General features: G+C 38.0%; 3 protein-coding genes across 3 annotated transcripts; 1 reads left to right on the top strand and 2 right to left on the bottom strand.

Moving 5' to 3' along the window:
• Positions 1-166: 166 nt before the first annotated feature.
• Positions 167-18,041, top strand: med21 (mediator complex subunit 21). Its single transcript, XM_077499743.1, has 6 exons — positions 167-321; positions 1,134-1,295; positions 15,727-15,813; positions 15,902-16,016; positions 16,223-16,323; positions 17,593-18,041. Exons 3-6 carry the CDS (start codon positions 15,772-15,774, stop codon positions 17,770-17,772), a joined length of 438 nt encoding a protein of 145 aa, XP_077355869.1. The 5' UTR covers positions 167-321; positions 1,134-1,295; positions 15,727-15,771; the 3' UTR covers positions 17,773-18,041.
• On the bottom strand, positions 614-12,508 carry tm7sf3 (transmembrane 7 superfamily member 3). The gene is made up of 12 exons (XM_077499741.1): positions 12,249-12,508; positions 11,050-11,204; positions 8,313-8,463; positions 7,750-7,870; positions 6,106-6,277; positions 5,851-6,028; positions 5,683-5,769; positions 4,795-4,875; positions 4,565-4,717; positions 3,234-3,334; positions 2,995-3,157; positions 614-1,604 (listed from the first exon to the last, which is right to left on the bottom strand). Exons 1-12 carry the CDS (start codon positions 12,313-12,315, stop codon positions 1,351-1,353), a joined length of 1,683 nt encoding a protein of 560 aa, XP_077355867.1. The 5' UTR covers positions 12,316-12,508; the 3' UTR covers positions 614-1,350.
• Positions 13,326-15,549, bottom strand: fgfr1op2 (FGFR1 oncogene partner 2). Its single transcript, XM_077499742.1, has 6 exons — positions 15,239-15,549; positions 14,429-14,565; positions 14,206-14,323; positions 13,986-14,128; positions 13,808-13,921; positions 13,326-13,741 (listed from the first exon to the last, which is right to left on the bottom strand). The coding sequence occupies exons 1-6, from the start codon at positions 15,261-15,263 to the stop codon at positions 13,604-13,606; spliced, it is 675 nt and encodes a 224-aa protein (XP_077355868.1). The 5' UTR covers positions 15,264-15,549; the 3' UTR covers positions 13,326-13,603.
• Positions 18,042-18,231: the final 190 nt, after the last annotated feature.

Raw genomic sequence — 18,231 nt, forward strand, 5'->3', positions numbered from 1 at the left:
TGAAAATTCAGCCACCGTTTTACGGCCTTTCAATTGGTTTTAATGTACTACTCTGCCATCTTGTGGAAATAATGGAACACTGCAGAGGATTGCATGATAGTTCTAACAGGCGTTGTTAAATTTAGAGCACGACCAATCAGGAGAGCGCAGGTCCCGGAAGTTGAAAAGCGAACGAATGTAAATGAACACAGGTGTGAGCCAATGTGCCGTGCACTCACACTAACTATTATATTTATTAAATAAACTAAAAGTTTAAGTTTTTTTCCCAGTAACCTATGAAAGTATGAGATTTCTCAGAAGAGCGCTTCTCTCTCTCTCCCTGTAAGTATATAATTAAGCAATATAGTTGTCCTAAAATGTACTATATTGTATTTGTTAAAATGTTGGAATCGCTCACTAACCTTGGGGGTTTTAAACGGACTTTGAGCAACTTTGGATTCGAAGGTAAGCATATTAAGCCATTAGACAATACAGGGCGCTAACGTAACACAGTTACAGTACGATAAATACCACTAGGGGGAGGCCGCGTACCACGAACGTTACCAATACCACTTCGAGAATGGCTGATTTCAATCAATCGTAATCCGAACAAGAACACATACATCAAAACATGTTAAATTACAAATTATATTATTTAATTTTTATACAATGTGAGGCCAGGATGTTGATCTTATGTATTAAATAAAACATAAACAGAACAAGTCCATTAGTTGTTTCAGTGCCTCAAAAATCTGAGTCAAACTCTTGGAAAAATGATGGCATAGCAGTGTATAAACAAACAATATATAAGTACTCTGTTTTTGATCAGGACCATTACAACATGACAAAAGAGAGAAATATTAATCCAGTACTGTTAAAACCAGGAGTGTGACTCAGTCTCTTTGGCAGTGTTTCTCAACGAGCCAGGAGCTCAGGCTTTTTTTTTTTTTTTTCTTCTTAAATAGCTGTCTGGTGCATTTTTAAGTATTTGTGTAAATTAAAATTTAAGACTCAGATTTAAAACCATGCAAGACTACTGATAGAAAATATGCTAATTTGTGTTTTAGTGCAAACAGAAAAGTGCAGTGACCAAAGCATAAAAAGCTACATTGTCAATAATATTAAGGTTCCCCGAATTGCTCATTCATTTCCAGATTGTTCGTTCTTCTGCGCCCTGGCCACGAGTTTGCTGTTTTGCAGCAAACTTCCCAAGCTTCAAAGACTCTTCATCTGGACTTTGAAATTGTCCTCGGTCGATTTTACATGGAACAACCCACCCGTGGCTTCGTGACGTGGCACTTGAACGCAACCCAGTGGTAAGTCCCGCTTCAACCGGCGATGAGTCTGGCGAACGTGTCCGTCCGCTGGGCCCTACAGCAGCAGCGGCGTGTGCTCCCCGGCCGGCTCCATCCGCCTGGTGAGCTGCCGCGCTCGGGCCAGGAGTCGGTTGGGCAGCGGCGGGAAGTGGTGGCTCGGGTCCAGCACGTTGGTCTTGCGCCGTTCGCGCTCATGCAGCCACATGAGGTACGGGCTGGGCGGGAAGAAGGGCCGCGTGCGCTCCCGGTACAGCTGCAGGACGATGCCCGCGACGCCCAGCACCACCCATAATGTAATCATGATGAAGTCTGGGCAAAGATAGGTTTGGAGTTTTTATTAGTTAGTTTGGATTGAATTTGTAAAATTCAGCTAATTTAGAGTGGGTTTGTCAGGGTTTTTTTTTTTTAATTAACTAATTCACTCCAGCCATTTTCACTAAAGCAACCCCTTCGCTCCCAGCTGATTTTACAAGAGCCACAGAATATTGTGTTCTATTGCTATAAAAACAAACATGGAATCTACCAAAAGAAAGATTTAGTCTCTTCTTTCATCAGGAAAAAACAAACATTTGTATCTGTTTCCGTTTTGCCTCAATTAGCATTAGAATATAGCTTTCATCATTATTCACAAACCTGTTGAAAACACTGCGGGAAAAGTTTGTTGCAACATGGCTGAGCTCTTATACTCTGCTGCCACCTGCTGGCTGTTTTTTGTAATAACTTCCATTGCTCTACGTGACCTCTGTCAGCTGTATCAAAGACTTCTGCATTCTCTAGCATAGAAAAATTAGAGCTGTCAAACGATATTTTTTTAATCAGATTAATCACATCTTAGAATTTTGATTAATCACGATTAATCACTTAATTAAAAAGGCTTTTTTTATCAATATTCTTTGCCCGCCAAATTTAAATAGCATTTATGTGTTAATTTATTGTGATGAGGACGTCTTCAAAAATTTGTATCCACTGCACACGCTCATCCTTGTCTTTTTCTAATCAGTTAATTACTTGCATAATTTAAAATAAAATAAAAAAAAAAAGACCCCTATAGTTTAAAATGAACAAATATTCTGAATGTCATGCACAAATATTTATTAAATGCTTTATGTAGTTTCTCATTATTGTGAGCGCTTAAAAAATTTAATAAAAATAAAGTTAAATATATAAAAAAAAATAAAAAATAAATAAAAAATATATCTATATCTAAAAATAGTGTGATTAATCTGTGTTAATGCATGATTAATTTTTACAGTCATTTCATAATTCGTAAATTTCTACAGTGTTCCCTCGCTATAACGCAGTTCACTTTTCGCGGATTTTTTTAGTGCAATTTTGCATTCAATTTTTTTTTTTTTTTTTTTTTTTTACAGCAATATACCTATTTTACAAAATGTATGAAGATTTGAACATTGAGAATTTTTAAACAAGAGAGAAATGTGAGAAAATGTAAATGCCTTGATAAGAAAAGTGTGGTGGGGGGTTTTAGAGCCTAGAAACATTTATAATAAATGTAAAGCATAAATATAACTACCATGAAGTAACTTGTGAAATTATGTACATTTTTAAAATTGTAAAATACAACTTGACCACGCACATAAAAATAAAAAAAAAAATAAAAAAAATGTGTTAAAGGCACTTTAAATGAACTCAAAATTAGCCCTAGTTTTTATGAGATTGAGTTTGACATTTATGAGCTCACCGATGGTTTGGAACGGCACGTCGGTGAAGGCGGCGCTGAAGTTGTTGTTGAGGAAGCGCTTGAGGATGTTGAGGGTGATGTAGGACAGGCTGGTGTAGATGTAGGCGTTCACCGCCAGGATGACGGCGTACGCGCCGATGACGCCGCACGCCGTGATGTTACCCTGGTGAGACAAGGCGGCCACTTATGGCAATCGAAACGCTCGAATCGCACAAGCGACGACATCGCCGCCGGGTTACCTCTCGGGGCCAGCGCATGAAGAAGAGCGGGACGATGATCATGATGCTGCAAAACGTCACCCAGAAAACGGCATTGGAGCGTCTGAATACATCAAGGTCACCTGGAGGACGACCAAATATTTGGTTCAAAGGAAAACGATGATATTGTCCCACTGGACAATACAGGAAGTTAAAGAGGTAGTCAACATTAAACATTTTTTGATATGTTATATGTGACCTGACTAGTCTAAACATGACATTCTGATTAATATTACATTTGTGGAATGAGTTTTTATGTATCTCAGCGGCGGCCATTTTGCCACTTGCTGTCGACTGAAGATGACATCAATAGTCAGGTTTCCATCCAATTGTTTCAAAAAATTTTAAGCAAATTTACTGAAAATGCACAAACAAATGCTTCTTTAATTAATTCCAAAATGATTTCTGCTTCATCGTCCCCCCCATGCATATCTTATTTACCGTCCGCCATTGCTTTGTGATGACAACTGTACGTGTATCCGGTTTTGTCGGTGTTTATTCGCAAAACCTGTTTCAATAGCCAAAATTTGCATTTTCGTTTTTTCGATATGCTACAAAATCCACCACCTACAAGCCTAAAAACGTTTTTTTTTGCGAATTTTGGGCCTTTTTCGAATTTCTAGCATTTCCATTCCGTTTTATTTTCGCATTTCTTGAAAATTCTAATAAAAATGGGTGGATGGAAACCTGACTCGTGTTGCTCAGGGCTCAGGCAACAACCAATTACAGCTCACCTGTTTTCTGAAGCTGAGCTGTGATTGGTTGTTACCGGAGACCTTGCCAACTGTGATGTCATCTTCAGTCGACAGCAAGTGGCAAATTGGCCGCCCCTGAGATGGATAAAAACGGCTGGACTTTTATGCTTAACTCATATTCAACCAATGCAATATTAAGAATACATTTAGACCAGTAATAGTAATGCTAAGTTAGCATGCTACGCTAATTCTAAGTTAGCATGCTAAGCTAATGCTAAGTTAGCATGTTAAGTTAGCATGCTAAGCTAATGCTTAGCTAATGCTATTGCTAAGCTAATGTTAATTTAGCATGCTAATGCTAATGCTAAGATAATTCTAAAATAATGCTAAGCTAATGTTAAGCTAATGCTATTGTTAATTAAGCTAATGTTAATTTAGCATGCTAATTTAACATGCTAAGCTAATGCTAATGCAAAAATAATTCTAATGCTGATGCTAAGCTAATACTACGTTAATGCTAAGCTAATTTAAGGTATTTTACATCAATGTTTTGGTCTTCTAGGTTAGGTTTACGCTACAACAATTTTTTTTTTTAAAACAATCTGGATTTGTTCCTACCGAGGGGAGTGAAGAGGACAGTGGCAGCCACCAGGAATCCGAGCATCAGGCCAACCACCACCACGCACGACACGACCGAGCCGAAGCGCCACCAGCTCATCACCAGGAGGACCCCGCCCACCACGCCGATCACCGCCGACAGGGCCAGCCGGACTGCGAGAAGCATTGATCAAAATGTCTATAACGCACCAAGGACAGTTATTGAGGTGTAGACGGACGGAACGACTTACTGTCAAAATCCAGGTCTGCGGTCCTGGTGATGAGCACAAAGAAGAAGAAGGCGGAAAAGCTGAAGCCCATGCAAAACAACTCTGGATGATAGAAGAAACAAACAGAAAGGCTGATATGAGAGCCACAATAACCCAGAGGAGACTTGGACAGACAAACAGTGTCACATTGGAGACAAGTCGACGGATAATCATGGGTTCATTTTGGATATATTACTAAATCACATGAAAGGGGTCGCATGAGAGAATGGAAATATTTCGGGTCAAATGTGGTCAACATTGGTTCATTAGCACGAGGAAGTCATTTATCAACTGACAGTGGTTATAGAGGTTACAAACCATGGTGACATGCGCAACACCGGCTTTCTTCAAAATTCAGAAGAATTCTATATGCTTTTTATAGCATTTTTTTTTGTGTCCTTTTTAAAAAAAAAATATTTTTATTTTTAATGTTTACAAAACTAAATAGCTATTTTGGAGCACGAACATATGACTTAGGCGTGTTCCAACAATATTTCCTACGTCAAGATCGTTGTTCAAGTATTTGTAGCTTGTGAAAAGTTCAAAACCTAGTTGTTTTTAGTGCAGTTTAATTTTCATAAGGCATGTTTTGGCCCTTCTATGTTTAAAATCCACGCTATTGGTCAGATGAAGGGGAACGTAATGTGGTTGTAAAATGTACAAAAAAGCACAATATTGTGTTTTGGTTTTTTTAGTATAAGCTTTCTCTCTCTCTCTCTCTCTCTCTCAATATTTTGACCTTTTTTGTGACAAACAAAACAAAACAAAAAACAAAACAAAATACAGTATGAGAATTTGTGATTGGCAAAAGACACGGGTGGGTGTTTACTGCATTCTAAAATGAAGCTACAGTCAAGTTAAAGCACTCACCAGATTTGAAGAATCGGTGCCCAAAGAAGCAGACAAACAGTCCCGCTACGCCGATGATTGTAAAGAAAATTTTTGTGGTTATCTTTCCTGAAAAGAAAAAAAATATATACTTCAATGATCTTAAAGACATAAAAAAAACACAAGTTGTGAAAAGATTTCAACTCTTACCCAATGTTTGACAACCGTCCATTTTGGAGTCAAAGCTGCAGGCGTACGTGTGGACCGGCACGTAAGAAGCCGACGTGTTGAGGACGGGGTCTCGGACGATGACTGAGTAAATGACGCCCTGGCCGGGGATGGAACTAAACATCACCGTGCTCATGTCTGTCGACGACAGCGTCATAATCTGCAAGAGGACAGGAAGAAGACGTCGATACGTGGATGCGGAATCACTTTGAGTATTTACGCATCAGGTTCACGCACAAGTTTTCCGCTCTCCGTCATGCCGTCCACGTCCGCCACTGCCTGGACGCCGCGGAAGAGGCTGACCTCTGACAGGTCGTTCTCGGGCAGGAAGTACTGATAGACGTCGTACTGCAGCCGCCAGCGCGTGTCTGTCCCCGTGGACGTGTCGCAGGATGGGGGAGTGCTGCCCCTGGACATGTAAAATTTAACATCTGCACTTAACTTTTTTTTTCCAAAGATCATAGAGCCATGAGTGATGCAATAAGCAAAAATAAATAAATAACCATGACTATTCAAGGTACTTTTTAGACGAATTGCTGTTCTCTAGCAAGGAGATAACCAACAAAATTTCTAACAGGTGTTTGAGTAGCGCACCATAAAGTAAATTCTCATAAATTGCAATACTTTGGACAAATAGACATTGGCTAAAGAACAGCTGTAAAATAGATTTAAAAATTAATGCTGCTACTTAGGGTTGCTTGATTATGGGAAAAAATTATTCACGACGAATTTGGCAATAATTGAAACGATTATTTTTTGGTACAAAACAAGAAAATGTTTAAGCGTTTAAAAATATTAAGACCAATTTAAAAAAAAAATAGAAACACTATAATTATGTAAGTTTATTTTCGATCAAACAGAATTATTAATAATAATAATAATAATATATATTTATAATAATATATATATATATTTATTTATTTATTTATGTTGGCAAAAACGAAGTCAGAGTGCAGCTTTTGCACTGTGAAGTAGGATGATCATTATTTTTTTGGTACAAAACAAGAAATTTTTAAACGAGAAAAAATAAAAATAAAAATTATTGAGACAAATACAATTATTTGAAAAACTACATTTATGCAAGTTCCCTTTGGATGAAACGGAATGTATTAAATTACGTGTAAAATTAAAAAAAAAAAAAAAAAAAAGTACAAATGTATAAATTTTAACAACTCAAAAATTAGTATTTCCTCACATGGTTACTCTGTGCCCGCCATGTTTTTTTTTTTCTTTTTCTTCTTCGTGGGTGTTTTTGTTTTTGTTTTGTTTTGTATTGTATTATGGATGTTTTAATTGTTTAGCACCTTGAGTTGCATTTTAATGTATGAATGATGCGATATAAATAAAGTTTGATTGATTGAAAGCTGCCTTGCCTTGTCTGAATTATAAAACTGACGAGCATATGTCAACAACATGTGATCATCACAGCTGAAAAACGAGCGTTTAAAATGCATATCATGTTTACAGTGTTCTGCTTCCCTGATTATTGCCACACTTCATGTCACATTATTGGTTGTAAATGAGCTGAAAACAGCATCTGTCACGCATGTTCTCTGCCATTAAAATGGCATCAGTGTGTACTTTAGTGAGAAGAATAGGTAGTAGTCACAGAGTGACAAAATAATCTGACATTGTGCGTCGTTGAGACCACACAAGCAAAGTCCGCCTTCCCTCAAAAAGCGGCGCAGCAGCCAACTAAACTGCTTTGTGACAGTTGACATTCCTGAACGAATACTAATGACTAAATCAGTTAGAGTAGGAGGAGGAGGCGGAGGCGGAAAGGGACTGAACACGAGACCATTACAGAAAAAAAAAAAAAAAAAAACTTAAGATGACGCACATGTGAGCTATCAGCTGCCACACAGGAAGTTGTAAGTTTACCTCTCGTATCCCAGGTTGGCTGGCGCGAATTGGATGGTGGTCTCAAAGAGGTTGTAGCGCAGGTAGATGTTGGGGTCCACGTTCAGGTTAAACTCCATGTTACACCCGCCGGGTACTGGGTCTAAGGCGGGGAAGAGGGATTAGTTGCGCCGTGTCAGGATGACTTGCTGCATGTGGGAAGGCAGGCACATGATCACCAACGTTCGGCGCTTGTTCCTCTCAAAAACACACGCAACAAAAATCAAGACTCACTTCAGCTTATGGTGAAAGTGTTTCAGCCTTGATTTTGCAGAAGCACAAACAACAACACGCAATTTCCTCACATATTATGCAACACGGAACGAAAATCTGACTTCCCCTCCCTTTCTGATTTGAATGTGAAAAAGGACGTCAACCAGGTCAAGAAAGTAAAAACCCTGCCAGAGTTTGGCTTTAGCCACGGGTGCTTCTCGTAATGATTTCGTTTACCTACTGGTCGATTACAAAAACCTGTAGCTAAATCCAAACTCTGGCAAAGTTTTTACTTTCTGGACCTGGATTTCCCATCTCTGTGGATGGCGTACCTGTGCTGGAGAAAGGGAGAATAACGCCCGTGCCCGTGACTGGGCTTCCATCGGCTGAGAACAGAAACAACGTGAAGGATGTTTGTCCCGGCAGGAGAGGAAACAGGATGCCCGTGTCCACTGCCGTTGAAGAGAGACCAAACACTGGAGTCTAAACACAAATAACACTAGAAATTAATCAGGCCTGTTGTAGAACTTTACTGGAATGAAGCAGTAATTTGATGGGAAACAAAAAAAAAAAATAGCTGGAGGAAATATTTTGTCCTAAAACAATGTAGCCAAAATGCTAGCTTTAGCCATAATGTAGCAGTAATTTAATGGGAAACAAAAGAAAAATAGCTAGAGGAAATATTTTGTCCTAAAATAATGCTTCAAAATGTTAGCTTTAGCCATAATGTAGCAGTAATTTGATGGAGAAAAAAAAAAAAGCTAGCTTTAGCCAGCCAAAAGGGCATCGAGCTGTAATTCACATCTTTTGTTGAATCATGACCTATGACCCGTGATACAAATCTAATCGCCAGGTACTAGTCAATTTACACCATTAGTTCCCAGGGTCAGAAGCATCTATGAATATTTAAATAGTTCCCTGATTCAAAGAACATTTTTTTTAAAAATGGTTCCATTATCGGCCGTATTATTCTTCAAAATGGCTGGTGCCGATATTCGTCAAAATGCTAAATATCGGCGCCGATAATTGGTCTAACCCTAACCAAAATAAATCAATTTATTCAATGTATATGTACTAGTATATGTTTTTAATTAATCAGTGAGCAAGATATTCAGCTGAAAAAAAAATCCATATTGATCAGGGCCTTATTTTTCACTATTTGCACTAAAACCCTTTGGAGTCCTAAGTGATCCGGTTTTGGGCCAGTTTGCATAATTTCTGAGCTGAAGTGCAGCCAGCAAGTACTGTGTGACCAGCCTGGCAGCGCTCGGCTTGCCCACAGAGGATGATTCTCACTATGGGGGACAATCCCGTCTTTGTGCAGAGCCCGCCTTGTTTTGGCAGCACCGCAATGACTAGAAAATACCCATTCGATCTGGTTTACACTCAATTTATCCAATACGCCACAGACGTGCTGAGTGGTTTAAAGTCACAAGAAATAATTTTCTCATTCGCTTTGGATGAATAAAATAGCATCCTGTGTTGTTGTTGTTGTTGTTTTTTTTTAATTGAATCAGAACATAAATTAGCATTTTAATGTAGCAGTTAATCTTATTTGAGTAAGTCATAGTTTATTTCATAATAATTGAAATAGAGCTGTGGAGAATGTGTTCATCCAGATCTAATTAAGAAAATCTTGTGAAATTCCTTTTTTAGGGTCTGTCCCCCCCTTGTAAAACCCTGACCTTCATTTTCAACCCCTGTCAAATTCCCATTGGTTTGTTTTCCTTTCGCCTTAAAAATAAACCATCTGGAACCCGCCAGGGCGGGTTCTCGCCCCCTCGGACCCTCCTCATGACCGCTGCGCTCTTCATCATCTGGTTGCTGATGTACGAGTCATGCTCATTCATTTTCGACACTGCTTTTTAACATGGCGTGATCGTATCTGAAATTGTTTATGCAGATGGGTTGTTCTGTGTTAACATCATACATAACCCGCCAGTGCTGAAATCGAAAAATGTAGAAAGGACGACAGTGAGAGACGTGCAGCGCTGTTCTTTCTTCCTTCTCGGCATGTGACCATTTGTTACAAGAAGAAGATGCGCTTTGTTTGAGTAAAAGCATGCTTTGTGCTGGCTTCCATACTGTTGCATACACTTTTGGATTCTCTGTATGCTAGCCAGTGGGCCTTACTCCAGCCTTTACAGTTGATTATAAGGAAATTATTAAGATTTGTTCCATAAAATTGTATACATGTATTCCAGTGTATTCACTTCACTTTAAATTTCCCTTTGCTGCACTGATTCCAGTATGTGGATGTTCGATTTTTCTTTCTTTTTTTTCTTTTTTTTTGGTCTAATCAGATTTCCCATTTCATATTCACCTCACATTTTTCTGTCATCAATGTACACACGTTATGAAAAGGTCCAGACCAGCATGCATTTTTTCTTTTAGGCTTGTAATGTGTAATATGTGCAAAGAAAATCAGGGGGGAAAAAACAGCAAAAAAAACAAACAAACAAAAAAACTTTCTAATAGAGCTAATATTATGTGATTAAAGCTGATTAATTGGTCAGGCCCTAATTAATTAATGAATAATCACCATCTCTTCTAATTATATTGTTTTATTTTAATACTTAAATTATTTTGAAATTTGGGAAAATTGTATTTACTGTAAAAAAACAAAACAAAACAATAGGGATCTATTTACTTACATTTTTTATTTTCCTTTTGAAGACATGCTACTGCCCCTGTGAGATCCCTGAACTTTTTTATTAAATTTTTAAAACAAAGATGTCAATTGACTAAGATTTTTTTTTAAACTCCAATATGTTAAAACCCCCCTACAAATGGTTAAAGTTTTTTTTTTCAAATTAAGAGCTGGAGTTTGTATTTTTTCAAGTTTTCATGTCAACATTTTCACTTTTAGTGAAAATGAATATCTGCTCCAAATATCGGTTATCGGCGTCCTTGACTACAACTAATCTGTATCAGTATCGACCCTGAAAAAAAACTTATCGGTCATCTCTAGTTTGGATTAAATTAAGAGGTGAATTAAGCCCAGTAAATGCATTGAACCAAACTTTACTGCTTCATAGAAACTGAACTGAGTTTCAGTCACGGCCTTACGGTGCTGTAGGAGAGCGTGACGTTGCGACGCTGCGTGTGGAATTGCACGGTGGCGAAAGCGACCACGGCGGGGATGCGGGTGGCCACGGCCTGCACCGTCTCGTTCTCCGACACGTTGACGTTCTGGAAGGCTCCCGGCAGGAAAACCACTCGGTCTGTCACAAGAGAGCGATCCGAGTGATCGGCACAAGTATCACATTGTGCGCGTGGCCAACTCAAACCTTATTAACCAACATGAAAGCTGTGAAAAATTAGACTGCAAGGTTTCTGCTAATACAGGATGCCGATAGGGGAGGAAGGCGGAAAACATCATGTGTCACTTCAGGGCAGACAACCCAAAGAAGCTAGTTTGTCATTGGATTGAGTACATATCTGACAATTACTGTATATTAAAGAAATCAAATTCTTTTAGGGATAAATGAGACACAGTAAATGATACTGCTATTTCCCTGTAATCTTAGCTCGTTGATTTTCCAGTTATATCTTTGGGCTTCATTTAAAAAGAATGAAGAACATGGAGCATTGAAGATAATACTCTGCACAAACTGCCTTATCCCGGCTGACATTTTGCAGGTCAGACTTCAGCTCTACTAATTTTTTTTTCCCTTTCTGATTTAAGTGGAAGCACGTGAGTCATGAGGGCTTGTTTGTGTGTGTGTGTGTGTGTGGATGGGGGGGGGGGGGGGGGGGGCATTAACCTACATAAACACCTGTTTATATCACTATAAAAATATTTTTATACACTATCGTTCCAAAGTATGGGGTCACGTAAACATTAATCATAAATCGTCTACATGTTGTTAAAAGCAGCACTTTTCTGTGTGTTTTTGTTGTTTTTCAGAAAAATTGTCATATCTAACTACTATCTATTGGTATTGTATATGTTGTGTATGTTATGTATGTGTTTTCATGGAAAACATAATATTGTCTGGTTAACCCCAAACTTACAAACAATTGTCTGTATGTATACACTGTATACTGTAAATAATAATAATTTAAAAAAAAACAAGCATACATATATAATTAAATCCAGTAGGCTCATACAGTTTATATATTTTCACATTCTTTTTTTTACGTAGTTTACAACCAAAACCAATAACACAAGCACAGATTACAACAATAGATTACATTATTAATTTATTCAGACCATAATGCAAAATAACATACTATAAGCAGACGAGTTACTGTATTGTACTCACTTTCTTCCTGAGCTTGAACTTCATATCCTGAACGCAAAATCAACAGCCAGCAGATCCACCAAAACATTGTTGATCTCCTTTAATTTTTGTAAAGAGCAAACCGTGATCACGAAAGCTGCCGTCAGTCATTTGTAACGTCGAACTCGCCTATGTTTTACTACGTGAAAGTACCCGCGGGCGAAGAAGCGACACGCTTTTCTGACTGACAACTTCAACCGTGTGTGCTCGCTCTGCCCCTTTTCGACCCTCGCGGAGGTCTGTGAACGCGCCCTCGACGAGATTTCCGACGTCGCGCGATACTTTGGTCCGAATCGCCCACTGATTATCAGGCGGCTGCGCAAAATGAACTTTTCTTTTTCTTTCTTTCTTTCTTTCTTTCTTTCTTTCTTTCTTTCTTTCTTTCTTTCAATAATGAAGCCATTAATATAATTTCGTCCGGTATTTATAGTTAATTTACTTGTAATAAATTGACATGCTATTAAATACAATAAAATGTGCTGTACAGACTACAGTATACGTAAAATTAAATTATTTTTCAATTCCAAGTCACAGCCTTTCATGACATATTTTCAAGGTGATGTCACATACATCTGCATAAAAAAAAATAAAAAATCAGCATTTACTTATTTTGTTTTGATTGTAGCTTGTAATAGTTACTATAATTGTTCCTGTGTGTGCCGTGGTTACTTTTGTTCACCTTTTGGTAACGTTTAACAACTTATCAGCAGGACAGTATTTGTCAAAACTGTGAAAAGTGCCAGTTTTAGTATACTATTTTTCGAGTATTTATAATTTCATCTTTATATCCTGTATTTAAAATACCGTTTTGCACTACACTATAAAGCACAGCACAAATCTTATTAGTGAAAAGTGCTGTAGAAATAGCTTACGTAGGTTAATTTAATATTGTAAAGTTTACAAATATTCCTATTATTTTTCATTCATGGAGACACAACTCGTTTTATATCTTGTATTCAGTCCTGTTGTTTTATCTCTTAAATGTTTGTTATAAAAGTGTCTGATAAGAAAAGCTGTGAAAAAATGTAGAATCCACAAAAACCAAGAGAAAACACTGTATTTGACAGTCATATATTTATTCTAGCTCACATTCTTTTTTTTTTTTTATCTCACTCACACTTTCAAGTTATTGCAAGTGCCAGAGGCCTTTCTCGCCATACTGGCAAACCTAAAAGGAGTACCAAAACAAAGACAAAGTGATTGTTCAAATGCAGCTCTGGAGGAGGGTGATACAGTAGATGCACTGGCATTTAAGGTGAGGTGGATGCATGGAGGAAAACTGGTGCATCCCAAACACATTGTTGTGGAAGTGCGGATGGTCAGTCGAGTCTTCACTCTTAACTATTTTGTAAGTTGACGTCAGTGTTGGTCAGTGGCAGTAAGAGCGACGTGCTCTCTGATGCGTCTTCTCTCTTCAGGATAAGGAATGCTTCGCGACTGATTCCGAGTAGCTCTCTCAGTCCTTTGTTCTCCAGCTACAGGACAGAAACATGACTATGCTATTATTTTGGTTTCAGAGAGAAATGCTCATTCGCTTTTACCTCAAGCCGTTGAATCCTCTCTTCATCTTGACATAGCTGCCCCTCATCCACCTCTATGGCTTTCCTCATCACCGAGGCCATCTCGTTGATCTTGTCGGCGTGTGCTTGGAGTTCCTGTGAAGTCAAACTAAAATATGAGAATTCTGTGGCAGGCAGGTCTAAGTTCATCTTGACTGACCGTTGTGTGCTGCTCCTTCAGTTGTGTCACAATGGTGGGGTCGTCCCTCTTCTTGGCCATGAGCATCCTCAACTTCTGTTCCTTGTATTTGTTCATGATGAGCCCCAATGCGGACTGGTGTTCCTCCACTGACGTCCGCAGCTCTGCACAAACAGTGAGAGCAGGATTAGTCCAAATAATAATCATAAAATGGCTTATTATTTTTAACCCCCATGTAAACCTTTGTTTTCCAACTGGAGAGCTCTGATTTGGCGATTTTCCTGTTGGATGCCCAATATCAGACTGGATCGAGGACGGTGACGTGCAACCTGGTTTAGTGTGTCAATCTCCACTTGGTACTGGCAAATATAAACAACAATAACAAAAAAAAATAAAAAATTGGCACTTAACAGGGATGATAGACTTCTTCATCCAGTCATTAGGTCCTCACCAAAACGCCCTACCTGCTTCATGGCATCCACCCGCTTATTGAGGAATGTCGTCTGCTCAATTAAAATCTCTGCGGCGTTGTCGTGGTTACGAAGCCGTTCCACCAATGATTTGGCGTCAGCCAGGACTTTTTCCAAAGTACAATTCATGTCTGAGGAGATACAACACATCATTAGGAACTATGAGCTTTCACTAGATTTCAAATCTTCTCTAATTTCTTTCTTGCTTTGTCTTGTGTCTTGTCTTATTTCTTGTTAGTTAGTATGCTCTGACTTTTGTACAACTTTGGCTGTACAATGACTGCACAATGAAGTACTGTATTTAAGATGCATCACTGGTCTGAATTATTTGCAAAATGACATTATATAGTGTAATGTTTGTGCCTTAATTTCTGCACTAAATGTGTATGTTTAAAAATATTAACTACATTTGTTTTCAAACAATATTTTGTGAATCATATATTTTCATAATTCTAAAATTGAATTTCGGATGACAGGCGTTGATAAATCCAGGGCAGTCTTTACCACTTTAATTCTTAGATCATACAACAATATATGTCACTACCTTCTGTCAAAACAGATACGTCGTAGCCTAGGTTACATGTTAACGCAATGTGTTTAAAAAAATAAAGATCATGTTTGTTCAGCTATTATGAAGCAAAACAGACGTTTCGTACCCTGCTGTTTTGACAGTTATTAAATACTAAGCTAAAGAAAGCTGTACACCGTCACGAAAATTTAAGAAGTCCGAAATATAAAAGAGATTATCTATTCTATATATAGTTAAAGGGCTTAGCTAGATGGAATGAATAAGATGGACATTACCTGGAGAGCTCAAAGTGCAAGACATTAGCTTTTGGCTCGTCCGCTACTTCCTGTTGACGTTTGGTATCTAGCATTAGCTAGACACAAACTCGTCCACATAAATTGGTCACAAAAGGTGGCTCCTCGTTTTATTACAAGTGGTCACGTTCAAAACAAAGTCGCGTCGCGTGGCACGGTTTAAAGACTGTTCGTTATTGTAAAACCGAGCCGTTAAATGATTAACAGCGACTGTAAACAACAATTTTCTTTCATACCAACGTCGAATCTTCCGATTTTAATGGCAGCATACACATCTCGTGGAATCTCGCGTGATTTCGAATACGAATCACAGAATAATTTGATGACAAAATGTCAACTTATGGAAAGTAATAATGAAACACTGTTTTGTATTTTCTTATTGTATTAAAGACGTAATTTAATATAATAAAATATATTTTTAAAAATATATACTTCTTTTTTTTTTTTTTTAAACCATGTGTCAACCACAGTGTGGCATCGTTGTGTCGAATCGATCCACGAAGAAGACAGTAAACATGGCGGATAGGCTAACGCAGTTACAAGATGCTGTCAATTCGGTATGTTATTGCTGAGTATTTACGCACGTTTTCGATGGACACGTGATTTAAATACATGTTTTAATAACCCGTGTGTTTCTGTTTGTAGCTTGCAGATCAGTTTTGTAACGCTATCGGTGTCCTGCAACAATGTGCTCCGCCTGCCTCTTTCAGCAACATTCAGACGTCGATAAACAATGATCAGCCTGCAAACCAAACTGAAGGTGCTCAATTTACGGTTTCCAAAAGTTCTCCGTTGCCTTTACTAAGCTCTACATTTATATGCAATATGATAACATAGAATAATTTAAGAACAACAACAAAAGCTTAGTAATGTTCAGTGCTATGTGTACTGCATCATGTTAACCGTAAGGAAACACCTGTTGTTTTACTGCAGTTTTTTGATCAATAAAAAATATTCCACATTTAGAATACGCCCAGCTGTTTGCAGCCCTGATTGCCAGAACAGCCAAAGATGTGGACGTACTAATTGATTCTTTGCCAAGTGAGGAGTCCACAGCAGCTTTGCAGGTCAGTGGTTTAACCCAATAACATTGTTATCCGTTTAATTTTGCTTATGACAAAAACATCATAAAAAGGTCAAATGAGCACACAGACAAAAACATCATAAAAAGGTCAAATGAGCACACAGACAATAAGGAGAGGCATGTTCCGCACATGTATGGGCAATTTAGTCTTAAATGAAAAGCAGATTTTTAGAACGTGAAAGGAAGCCGCACTTGTACAGGATAAACATGGAAACCGGACACAGAAATTTTCAAAATTTTCGTAACTATCTGAGATGGAAAATTCGTAGCCTGAAGTCAGCAGAGGGAACTATACACACACTACTTCATTTCCTCTATTAAGAAGTTATGTCATCATTTTTCTTAAAATCATGATTTAAAAAATATATATATATATTTAGGAGGACTGTTATTTCTCAAATGACAAGATGAAATGGGCATAGTTGAAAATGTGTGGAACATTTCTGATGAATGAATGACAGTGAGTGGTCAACGCGCTTTCAATGTAACAATAATTACAAAATAATTTTAAAAAAATCAACTGCATGTCCTTGTGCAATATATATTTTTACAGTAATTGTGCTTTTATACATGTTTTAAAAATACAGATAGACCGAGAAGATTTTGTTTTACAATCCAAACTGTTCCACAAACTGACACCTTGAGTTGAAATACATCGCTCTTTTTGTTTTGTTCAATATTTAGGCTTGGAAAAAATTTCTGTTCCTCTTAATTTGTACTCGTTCCCTTTTTTAAAATTTGGTTTGTATATTGACTGGTAAAATTTCATGATGGGCTGTATACATTATTTTACAGTAATACAATTGAAAAGTGTGATTTAACAAACAATTTTTTTCTATTGTAAGTAGAACTTTTTTGAAGATTTTATTTTATTTGAACATTCAAAACCATCAATGTTGAATTAAATTCAACACAATACTCCAAAAATATCAACAGTAACTTTTAAAATGATGCAAGTTCCTTGATCTGGTTATAGTCAACATTTTTTTTTGTTTTTCTCTTAGCTGTTAAAATGACAGATTAGTTGTTTTTATATCTAATTGCCGAATGCTTAACCACTGGAGTATTTCCTCTTTTTACTTCCTGAAATTTTCATGCATGAGCTCATGTTTTACTTTAGACTTTTGGACGTGATATCATTTATTTCCTCATCTCGAGTTTGTCCATTTTTTTCCTGCCCAAACACAAACCTATTGGCAGACAAACAGTCTGAACTGAAAAATTGTGACACAATCGTGCTACTCCTCATCAGGTGGCCAGTCTGCGGCAACTGGAGGAGGAGAACCACGAGGCCGCGGCCCGTCTGAAAGAGGTGGTCACCCGAGGCGACATGCTGCTGGAGAAGATCCAGAGCGCCCTTGCGGACATTGCCCAGTCTCAGCTACGCACCCGCAACGGTGCGCCCAGCCAGACTTTGCCTGCCGAATCCTGACCTGCTCCAAATGGTCCCGTTTCACAGATTACTGACCTTATTATTTATACTACTCAGCTGTGAGCCTCAAAACCCATGCTGGACCTGTCTGTCGGGTGGAAAAAGCCATATTTGATCATTTCACACTGGTAGACAAATTCAAACGTTTACTTGAGGGGGCAAAAAAAGTATTGTCTGGCTGCAGTTTATTTTCGTATGTATTGTAAATTAATTTTGTAAATATTTACGACCGGAGGGCTCAATAAAGCTTGAATAAACAATTGTGTTTATGCAAAAGTGTCCTTGTAGTTTTTAACATACAAACAAAGGGAGAATATTATTGGTAGTGTGCGCACAACCAATGCTTTCCTCTCAGGGAAAAATAGTAAGTGATATTTTTTGGATGTAGAGTTCTTAATTTTAGATTTTATATGCTAGAAAAGGAGAAGAGTGATGCAGATAATGTTTGGGGCACCTGCA

Source organism: Festucalex cinctus, chromosome 16 (assembly GCF_051991245.1).
Source record: "Festucalex cinctus isolate MCC-2025b chromosome 16, RoL_Fcin_1.0, whole genome shotgun sequence".
Lineage (NCBI taxonomy): Eukaryota > Metazoa > Chordata > Actinopteri > Syngnathiformes > Syngnathidae > Festucalex > Festucalex cinctus.

Excerpts from the sequence above, each read along its gene's own strand:
- med21 (XM_077499743.1), top strand. The coding sequence starts at position 15,772 with ATGGCGGATAGGCTAACGCAGTTACAAGATGCTGTCAATTCG. Across the intron at positions 15,814-15,901 it reads TACAAGATGCTGTCAATTCG|CTTGCAGATCAGTTTTGTAA; the intron begins GTATGTTATTGC and ends TTCTGTTTGTAG. Across the intron at positions 16,017-16,222 it reads GCCTGCAAACCAAACTGAAG|AATACGCCCAGCTGTTTGCA; the intron begins GTGCTCAATTTA and ends TTCCACATTTAG.
- fgfr1op2 (XM_077499742.1), bottom strand. The coding sequence starts at position 15,263 with ATGTCTTGCACTTTGAGCTCTCCAG. Across the intron at positions 14,566-15,238 it reads TTGCACTTTGAGCTCTCCAG|ACATGAATTGTACTTTGGAA; the intron begins GTAATGTCCATC and ends GTATCTCCTCAG. Across the intron at positions 13,742-13,807 it reads AGAGGATTCAACGGCTTGAG|CTGGAGAACAAAGGACTGAG; the intron begins GTAAAAGCGAAT and ends TCTGTCCTGTAG.
- tm7sf3 (XM_077499741.1), bottom strand. The coding sequence starts at position 12,315 with ATGTTTTGGTGGATCTGCTGGCTGTTGATTTTGCGTTCAGGATATGAA. Across the intron at positions 8,464-11,049 it reads TCACGCTCTCCTACAGCACC|ACTCCAGTGTTTGGTCTCTC; the intron begins GTAAGGCCGTGA and ends ATTTGTGTTTAG. Across the intron at positions 4,718-4,794 it reads CGCAGACCTGGATTTTGACA|TCCGGCTGGCCCTGTCGGCG; the intron begins GTAAGTCGTTCC and ends TGCTTCTCGCAG.